This window comes from Leguminivora glycinivorella, chromosome 25 (genome assembly GCF_023078275.1).
Source record: "Leguminivora glycinivorella isolate SPB_JAAS2020 chromosome 25, LegGlyc_1.1, whole genome shotgun sequence".
NCBI lineage: Eukaryota > Metazoa > Arthropoda > Insecta > Lepidoptera > Tortricidae > Leguminivora > Leguminivora glycinivorella.
Genome location: NC_062995.1, coordinates 11,483,822 through 11,494,698, shown reverse-complemented (window position 1 = coordinate 11,494,698; position 10,877 = coordinate 11,483,822). Strand labels below are relative to the sequence as shown.

Here is a 10,877-nt window from a genome sequence, read left to right as displayed (position 1 = left end):
ACCGATCAGTGTGCACAGAACAAAACATCCAGCGAGCCAGATTTCGATCGGACGTCCATGCGCTCAAGCTAGGAACATACTACGCGGACGTCCGTCGTAAAACGACCGCGACCGCGACCGAACAGTGTGCACGGAACAAAACATCCAGCGAGCCAGATTTCGAACGGACGTCCATGCGCTCAAGGCCACGTCCGTCGACCGATAGTTTGCACGGTTATGTGTAATTTCATTGCCCAGATTCCCGTCCGCGGTCGATTCACGACGGACGTCCGCGTAGTGTGTTCCTAGCTTCAAGGCCACGTCCACGTCCGTCGACCGATAGTTTGCACGGTTATGTGTAATTTCATTGTCCAGATTCCCGTCCGCGGTCGATTTACGACGGATGTCCGCGTAGTATGTTCCTAGCTTAATTTGCCGTTGCCGCGGACGGGGATCTGGACAATGAATATACACTTAACCGTGCAAACTATCGGTCGACGGACGTGGACGTGGCCTTGTGCGCATGGACATCCGATCGAAATCTGGCTCGCTGGATGTTTTGTTTGGTATTACATTTGTTAAAATTAGGTAGTCACCTGGAAGTGCGAAATTACAATTTTCTTTGGCTCGACAAAATTTCGTCTATTTTTTTAAAATTTTAATTTGCCGTTCATTTCCAGTGACAAACGGCACAACAAACTTTAGTTGTCATACCAGTTGTGGCGTACCAACAACAATCGAATAGACAACGCGCCACCTGTGCTTACTTTTTTGTTTTGAAGAGGAGTTAGCAACTACAGCGAGACCACTAACAAATAGAGTTTAGGTTTTCTACTTTTGTAGCTCCATAACCCCTTGATCGAACCGGCTCATAATATGTTCAAGAAGGTAAATATGACGACCTGAGCAATACGTTTACCCATTTACATGAATTTCGTTCAAAGTTGGAATTGCAGAAACGTGAGTAGCGAGTCGTGTCGTAGTATCTTCTTAGTAGTCTGTGAGTCGTGTGGAGTTCAATTGAAGAACATCGCTCGCTCGTTCGACCAAGTTACCGTAGAGTCCGTTACAGTAACACAGGGTGTAGCTTTGGCCCGCATATATTAATAAAGAGATGACTGATATAGGCTTCCATTGTAGGTAAATGTTATTAAAACTACTATTATTATGCACTTATATGTTTTATTTAGAAACTTGCTCAAACACTAGTATGCTATCAATGCTGCAAGAACTATTGGCTGTTACACATGGCTTTAACATTTATACTTATAAACTTTTACATATCAAATATTTAGACCGGTTGATAATTTATATTGATTTTTAGGGTTCCGTAGTCAACTAGGAACCCTTATAGTTTCGCCATGTCTGTCTGTCCGTCCGCGGATAATCTCAGTAACCGTTAGCACTAGAAAGCTGAAATTTGGTACCAATATGTATTTCAATCACGCCGACAAAGTACAAAAATAATAAATGGAAAAAAATGTTTTATTAGGGTACCCCCCCCCTACATGTAAAGTGGGGGCTGATTTTTTTTTCATTCCAACCCCAACGTGTGATATATTGTTGGATAGGTATTTAAAAATGAATAAGGGTTTGCTAAGATGGTTTTTAGATAATATTAGTATTTTCGGAAATAATCGCTCCTAAAGGAAAAAAAAGTGCGTCCCCCCCCCTCTAACTTTTGAACCGTATGTTTAAAAAATATGAAAAAAATCACAAAAGTAGAACTTTATAAAGACTTTCTAGGAAAATTGTTTTGAACTTGATAGGTTCAGTAGTTTTTGAGAAAAATACGGAAAACTACGGAACCCTACACTGAGCGTGGCCCGACACGCTCTTGGCCGGTTTTAAAGATTAATAACATGAAACCATATCACCTGTCTAGACCTACAAAAAATATCACCAAAGGTTTTTCTTTACGGAGACTGCTATTGGCTACAGTACTAGAAGTAATATTAACTTCAATCGTTCTTTATTTGCCATACCATATAATTTTTACAATAGGTACACACACAAATGGATACTTAAAAAGGGTATAGCAAGAATTTGATTATGGTGGTCACTAGTCAGAACAATGAATGAAACCCAAATCTCGTTAAACTATAGTACATTACTACAGAGGCCGGGACAAAGGGGGTTGCCGGCCGAAGACATATAGATATAGGATAGGTCTGAGGCGGGCAACCCCATTTCCCGCCGAGGTATGTAATATGTATAGTGCTTTTCTCAAACATGGTATGAAATAAATAAAGTCTACTGAAAATAGTAACTTTAGATGGCTGTATCTCCTAAACAGTGCGTCGTAGCGCAAAAATAATCGAATTTTCGTTCCCCTTTGATGCCCCGTATACGCTTATAAAAAAACAAAAAGTAAAAAAAAAATTCAAAAAAAACGAAAAATTTTTTTTTTGTATGAAAACGCACCCAAAATCAAATATTGTCTAGGGCCCGTACCAGTTGCAGTTGGCACGTCTATAAAGCCCCTTATAGTTTTTTTTTAATTGGCTAAATACCTGGATGTTATGTCACAATTATCTGTTTGGAAATTAAAAAAGAAGACTTTGCCGGCCTTGGCCTGCAAGGTTTGTATGAAATTCCATTATCTATCAATCGTCCTAGCCGCACCTGCAACGTCATACTTAGCGAAGTATGACGTTGCAGGTGCGGCTAGGACGATTGATTGATATGAAATATTGATGTTATGTGCCTTATAATTGGTAGCGACCAATTATAAGGCACATAACATCAATATTTCATACCATGTTTGAGAAAATTTTTTTACGAGGCATACAATTTACAAAAAAAAAAAATACTGTTTACTTCAGTCGGTCAAGTCACAATTTCTTTGCCGTCATGAATCAATGATTTGTTCGAACAATGCTAACATTGAGTAATTTATTCGGGTTCCGTAGTCAAATAGGTTGTATATGTATTTGCATACCATATATTTTCGCTCTGTCTGTCTGTCCATGTGTACAGTGTACACCGTCCTAGATTCGATTTTACGTAACCAGCTACAAACCGGGAATCTTGATCCCCAATTTGTAGCCAGTTACAAAACTTAGTTACCAAACGGTCTACTAACTACTCTGGCCCCATACGTTTACGTAACCGGCTACAAAATGGGCATCAAGATTCCCGGTTTGTAGCCAGTTACGAAATGTTGGCTATCAATCAGTACTAAATCGAGACTTCGCCTCCTTATGAGTGTTCTATCGCCTGTACAATGGGTTGTGTTCTGAGGAACTGTTTGACACGATGCCAACGTCCAGTTTTCATCATCGCACCGCTCGCCACCGACAAGGCGCTCACCCAAACACCTTGCAACCTAAATGGTCGCGCACCGAGCGGTTTCAGAGGAATTTCCTCCCGCGGACGCTCCGGCTGTGGAACGCGCATGTGACACCCCTTGAGTTGCAAACGTCCATAGGTTAAGGTGACCGCTTTCCATTATGCAGATCGTAGGTTTGTTTGCCGACGTTGGCGCTAATATTCATATTAGACATTTTAAGTATTTTAGCACAACACATTGTAAAAACTGCGGTTCAAAAGTTTTAAGCCTGTGTCGAAAGATAGCAGTCTATGCATACTAGGTGTACATTTTGCTTAGACAGAAACACTTTATTACTCGATCCTCTTTGGTGTGAGTCATCAAGTGAGATTCTAAATATGGTTTTCGTTTACATTTGTAGTCACAGTGCCTACAACTAAAAGGCTTTTCGTCAGTGTGAATTATCAGGTGAGTTTGTAATTCTGCTTTTCGTCTACACTTGTAGTCACAGTGGCTACACCTGAATGGTTTCTCGTCTGTGTGAGTCATCAAGTGGGTCTGTAAATTTGCTTTTCGTCTAGACTTGAAGTCACAGAGGCTGCAACTAAAACTCTTATCATCAGTGTGAATCGTCAGGTGAGACTTTAAATTTACTCTGCTTTTACACTTGTAGTCACAGTGGCTACAACTAAAAGGATATTCGCCGGTATGAGTCATCAGGTGAGTTTTTAAATATACATTTTGTCTACATTTGTAGGCACAGTGCCTACAACTAAAAGGCTTCTTATCTGCGTGAGTCAACACTCAACAGGTGCTTCCGTAATTGTGTTTTTCGCCAGTGTGTGTCATCATGTGAGCCTTTAACAGTGATTTTCGTCTACATTTGTAGTCACATTGACTACAACTAAAAGGCTTATCGTCAGTGTGAGTCATCAGATGAGATTTTATACGATCTTTTGTTCTACACTTGTAGTAACAGTAGTTACAATATAAAGGTTTCTCGCCTGTGTGAGTCCTAAAATGTCTCTGTAACTCTTCTTTTCGTTTACACTTGTAGTCACACTGCCCACAACCGAAAGGCTTCTCGTCTGTGTGAGTCCTCAGGTGACTCTTTACATCTGCTTTTCGTCTACCTTTGTAGTCACAGTGCCCACAACTAAAAGGCTTTTCGTTCGTGTGAGTCATCAGGTGCTTCTGTAAATCACCTTTTGTTTTACTCTTGTAGTCACAGTGGCTGCAACTAAACGGTCTCTCGTCAGTGTGAGTGATCAAGTGAGATTGTAAATTACTTTTTTGTTTACACTTGTAGTCACATTGACTACACCAGAAAGGTTTATCGTCTGTGTGAGTTCTCGGATGATTGTGTAAATCATCGTGTCGTTTTGTATTATAATCTCCTGCTGTTGAATCGTGTAAAGGTGAGTGAGTGTGTACGTGTTTCTCTACAGCCGATTTGTCCCAGAACAGTTGGCTGCAATGGTGACACTGATAGACGGTGGCGATGGCACTGGGTGTGTGTGCGGGCTCGGCGGACGCTGCGACACGATTAGACAGGGCGGCCGGGGCGACTACGGGGCGGTGCGGGCGCTCCGGCCCCAGCACGAGCTCGTCCTTCACCTCGTGCTCGATGTACAAGTCGGCCAGCATGGCTGCCTCGCTCACGCCGCGCCCGGCCGTGCTGCCCGACCACTCCTCCTTCACGCGCTCCTCTTCATCCAGGAATACAGCTTCTTCCTTCACAGGGGCTGAAACAATTGGTTATAATTACAATTCGACCAAGTTACGTATATATTTATTTATGTGTGTATGTCACTTTAATGACATCTAAACAAATTTACACAAATTACAACCTGTTTTTATTGATTTCCGTGAACTTTTAAGGGAAGGTTCTTTGGGCAAGTAAGCTACCCATATAACCATAATCGGTCGCCGTTCCTACGCAAATCCTCCTATTTTGTGTACACACAGGTCTTCGGGTCTCAATGCTTAGTCGCAGTACGGTCGACGTTTAGTCGCGGCGACCCAAATGGGGACGATTGGTAACAGGCACAAATGGTCACAGAAGTGACAGAAGTGTGCACTACGCGTGCACACATTGTTACCGTTTGGCGACTACTTTCCCAAAATCATTCGTTCATTTCATTCTTTTCAAATGGCGACTGTCAGAGACGTCAAAGTAAAAAAGAAATAAAATCATTTGACATTAAAATGTAATGGCGTAAGAATTTGTTAAAGATAAATATTGTTTGCATTTGTAATATAATGTGGGCTAATTACCATGGCCAATTAAATTGCTCGAGTGATTTCATAAAATAAGTCTAAATTTATCAACGCGCCATCAATTTACCTCAGTTTAACCAGTAATAATATTATTGACTACTCGGTGTTTGCGTATTATGTATATTGATTGGTGAAGTTTTAGTGCTCTGGTGCATATACTATACTGAAATAATAAAAATAATGCCTAGAAAACCAATAAAGTTGTTAAAATATGGATTAAGACGGTAATATTCCATGTAAAAAACAGTCGCCAAACGGTCACCAAACGGTCAACAAACGGTCGCAAAATGGTCGCAGCGTACACGCGTGACCGAAAGCAGAATGGCTTCTTGTATTTATGTTTTTCAGGTATCCTCAAACTTTATAAACAATTAAATATGCCGTCGTACTCAGTTGCCCTCACTAAAGAAGATTAAAAAAAATTGTAACGTGCGTACCGAGCTGCTGGGTTGTAAAGGATCGGGGATCATATTATTATGGTCTTCTATAGAGCAACTAGTATTGTGCGGCATTTCACAATTGACACTTGTTGAAGTAGTCTTCATTAATATTACTATCAACATTCATTTCAGCGATCTGTACTTCTTTTGTCAAGATTTTTGTATAGATAAGTGTCTACAAATTTGTAATGTTAAAGAGACATAAATAAAACGTAGTAGAGTAAATAATGTGTTTTTTTTTTGTAACCTAAACAAAATACTTGTAGATACGAGTGCGGAAAAGAGGAAAATCGATACGAGTAGCAATAAATTAATACACGAACGAAGGGAGTGTTTTAAATCGACACGAGTTGTGAATGTCCTTTTCGCACGTGTATCGTACGACGATTTTCAGTACCTAAATCTAAGCTAAGAGTTTCGACCAGACAAGAAATGAATCATTGCTTGATTTGCTCGCACTACTGCGTTAAAAAAAGCAGCATCTGTACTGAAAAAAACTATCATTGCGCAACAGAAATTCTATTAATATCACAGTAAATACTCTATTTCATTTGATTCCTACTTTTATTGTGTAAAGCAACACTACACTTCATTTTTATCAATAAGAATTAAAAATTATAAATTTAATACATTAAGTAACTATAAAGTGCTTATCTATTTGTATTATCATTCTGCACTTTTCTTAATTTCTATAAAATGTCGAAGAGTGCTTAAATGGTCGTCGTCGTTTATTATTATTTAATTCGCTCATATTTAAATGATTCAAAGCAACCAGTCCACAACTTCACAAGACAGTTTGAGAAACCTTCGTATTTCAGATTGTCATTTGCGGATACAGTGGTTTAGGAGCAGTTCGGTAATCAGACCTACACATGTGTGTACAAATTCTGTCAATGTCACTGTCAGAAACCGTTCTGACAGTGACAATGACAGCCACAAATTCGTCCACATGTTGTTACCGTTATGTGTGCAAACGTCGACTAATAAAGTGTCGTTAAAAGTCATTCTGTCAGTGACATTGACAGCCACAAATTCGTACACATTTTGTTACCGTAACGAGTGCACACGACGACTACATTTTGTTATTGTATCAATACGGTCGCATTGTTTGCACGCCGTTACCACGCGTTATGTCACATTTGACAGTTAGTTACTGATTTGAAGATTTTGCGACTGAAATGGTTGTATGGGTAGATTCCTATAACTTAAAATAACATATTTTTCCCCTCACTAGCTCGGAAACACTTGTTTTGTCCTTTAATACCAGCGGGTAAAAACGCATTTTATCCACTAGTGGGTAAAGTAATTTGACCTTGAATAAAGTCAAATTAACTGCTTTAAAATTGATAAAAGTAGGTGAATCTAGTAATAAAGATGATTTACCACCTGTGGAACTACTGGAAGCAGTGATAAACACATTTTTTGCATTGTAGTTTCCTCGCTACAGTGAGGGGAAAAGTTTTGTGTTACACTTGGGTGGAAATGTATTTTACTTCTCGTGTGTTAAAAAACTCGCAAGTTCAGGATTCTATTCTCGAACCACTCGCTTCGCTCGTTCAACTATAGAATCCTTTCACTGGCTCGTTTTTCAATTCCACACTCGGCGTTAAAATACAACTTTGCCCCCTTGTATAACAAATAACTATTATGCAGTGCACGAAATAAAGCACGACAAAATTAGAAGAAATATATGGACAGTAGTTATGTTTAAACATCATTTCTATTTAATAAGTCAAAGAGAACAATATGAACTAAATGACTTGACCGTGACCCCTTGTTCCTCGTAGATAACCAAGTTTGATAGCTGGTTTTGCATGAGGAAAAATAATTCTTCCTAGCTAACTGGGTTATGAAAGAGGATCTTTTATTTCTTTATAGATAATCATTATTTTTTGCAGTTTTCTACGAAGAATTTTTTTCTTTTTTGCCTACTCGTTTATGAAATGAGATTGTTTTTCCTCGTAGAATACCGTTACTTTTTGCAATTTTGCTTTCAAGATGTTTTTTTCTTCTCAGCTTACCCGGTTTTTAAATGGGATTTTTTTTCCTCAAAGAAAACCATTATTGTATGCAGTTTTCTACGAAGATTTTTTTCTTCTAAGCTTAACCGGTTGGTTAATGATTTTCTACAAGGAAAATAAAATCCCATTCCATAAGCGAGTAAGCAAAGAAGAAAAAAAAATCTTCGTAGAAAACTCCAAAAAATAATGGTTATCTACGAAGAAATAAAAAATCCTCTTTCATAACCCAGTTAGCTAGGAAGAATTATTTTTCTTCATACAAAATCAACTATCAAACTTGGTTATCTACGAGAAACAAGGGACCGTGACATCACTCCTCAGTATTTCATAGTAATAACATAAAAGCAAATTGTTTTGATAGTTCTTAATAAGAAGCTGATTTGACTAGTAGGAAACTAGCCTATTACAGTTAATTTATTATTAATTTAAAAGCCTATTAAGTTTGATCCAGGTGTGAGTACTATTTTATGTATTTTATGTTCTGCCATACTATTTAATATAAGTGTACCATGTTTATTCATGTTCATACCCTCCTGTACGATTGATATGTTTATCTAGGCTGTAAATGTTAATTTAAGGAATAAATAAATAAAGTAGAAATAAAGAATTTCTCTAAGAAACTAGTGTCTTAACCATAACTCTTACTGAATATTATATTCAATAATTCAACAAACCTACATTACCACCTAATAGTATTATTTTGTTTTGACATGTGCTGTCAGATACTTGACACTAACTGTTCTGATATTCTCAAGGTTCTCCCACATAACACTTACTTAAGTCATTTACTGGCTAGTGGTCAAAGCTATATACTGGGTGGTTCCTGTTAATGAGCCTAATGATGTGTCCAATTTAATGGAAAACAAAAAAAAACATGGTGTATAATAAATAATATAAAAGATTTAAGTAAACATAGAAAGGCAAGCTTATCCCTAAGTGGCATTTCTTGCAGCAAAGCAAACCCTTAGAAATGATCAACCACTGTAAGGCGAGACCAATTAAAAATAAAATTTTGTACATACATAAAATACAATAAGGCTGAGGATTTGTTTAGTTTAATTGTTTATGGCTAATTTGCAAACAAAACACCTACAACATGTGTGTTCAGTCCAGGGTTCGAGGATATATAGTAATGAATTCTAATTAACACAAGTCAAAATTCTTTTGAAAATATTTCAACTTGTGCTATCTTAAAGTAGTCACACCACTATATATATAAATTAAAACCGAAATAAATTACACATATGAAAGAGAAAGTGACCAAGGCCTCCAGTAAATAAATCCAAGCCTCCAGGAAATAGGCATCTGCCGCGATTGCAGTGTACGCTGGTTCGATTCCAGCCTCAGGCACTGGAGGCCTTGGTCACTTTCTCTTTCATAGGTGTAATTTATTTCGGTTTTAATATATAGTAATGGATATAAATATCCGATACTTATAATTTTTTTTTAAATATCGCAATTCAAAAATGTTTTAAAAAAATGTAGCAATGTTGAAAATACAATTTTTATGTGTTTCTTACTGTTTTTCTACCAAATATCATGTTTTATAGTAGATTTTTCCTTATCTAAGTAGTATTCCTAAATAATGGAACAAAACGCAAACATGTCTTAAATAGATATTTGTCATAAATATCCAATATTTTGATATTTATTAGAAACATCGGATATTTTGGAATCCTGGTTCAGTCTGACAAGCAACAACACTTCAATATATAAAAACAAGATTATTTACAACAATGGTGTACATGGGATCCTGAACGAAATTAACAAAGGAATATATATAGAGAGGGGTTCTAAATTAGAATTCTGAGAGTAGTGTGGCGGCGGACAGTCTTTCATCCGTTGACCACAAACACTGGAAATGAGTGAATTTAATTTATAAATGATGATTTCTTTCCAAATTACTACGAATGTTTTAGAAATCTTTTATTGTATATTCTGTGTGTATTGTGGCAAGCAAATAAACGGATATCTATCTAGCACGCAGTAGTTTGCCAGGAAACTTGACGCGCGCTATTATGATAAATATTAATAACATGCATCAACAGATCACACAAGTATTGTGAGTAGTGATATCGGAGTAGATCGCGGTTAGTATTGTATGAGCTTACCCATTTCCGACTGGTCCGTCTCGGGCTCCAGCTTCACGCGCGCCGGCGACATGCTGCCAGACTCAGCACGCGTCTCCATCTCTCACTCTCAAAAGTTATACTTTTGTGCTCAAAACGTCTTACTCAAGATGTTTAGATGTGCTCCTATCGAAACAAATACGAAATGCAAATATTGCAAGTAAAATACGCTTTGAGATGAAGACAAAGACGCACTGCCACTGACAGATAAGTGAAGTGCCCATGCCCAAGTGACATTGAGTATTGACAGCTCAATTCTATCATCTTTGGGAAGCTCCGTCTTAAGGGCCACACCAGACGAGCTGATCAAATCGGTCGAAAGGAAATTGTAATATAGCCTCCAGGCTATGAGGATGAATTGCAAAGATCTTTACACGGGATAGCTCAATCACATTTTTTGCCATACGAAATTTAACCTTATTACTGAAACAGAAAGTCGATCGTATCAGACTAGCGAAAACGGTCCACATGAGAGGGCACTGTTTGGGCTGGTGTCCCTCTCGCACGTGTTGCCAGTGTTAATGAGGTTCCCATATTAGTAGTATTTTTATCTGTATATTACCTGACTTTATAACTTCTTATTTTATTTTAATGTTATATTCAATCTAGGGTTTCGATATATTTCAAAAAATTTGGAAATAATTATAATGTAATTATTTTGATGCCAGTAAATCAAAGATATGTATAATTAAAAAATATGTTCAAATGGGTATTAGTAGATTTGGTAATAACTTTGAAAATTGACTGGTATCCCCAA

The 10,877-nt window shown here is 37.7% G+C and overlaps 1 protein-coding gene across 2 annotated transcripts in view; it reads right to left on the bottom strand.

Annotated features, from left to right (window-relative positions):
- Nucleotides 1–2,730: 2,730 nt before the first annotated feature.
- The window catches only part of LOC125239160 (gastrula zinc finger protein XlCGF57.1-like), a 31,013-nt gene continuing 22,866 nt past the window's right edge, over nucleotides 2,731–10,877 (bottom strand). Inside the window, exons 1-2 of one of the 2 annotated variants that reach the window (XM_048146669.1) lie at nucleotides 10,103–10,336; nucleotides 2,731–4,995 (exon numbers count right to left, since the gene is read on the bottom strand). In XM_048146669.1, the coding sequence (XP_048002626.1) occupies nucleotides 4,055–4,995; nucleotides 10,103–10,181 (1,020 nt within the window). In that variant the 5' untranslated portion in view covers nucleotides 10,182–10,336 and the 3' untranslated portion in view covers nucleotides 2,731–4,054. Of the gene's footprint in view, nucleotides 4,996–10,102; nucleotides 10,337–10,877 lie in introns of those variants that run through there. The other variant, XM_048146670.1, reaches the window with a different exon arrangement.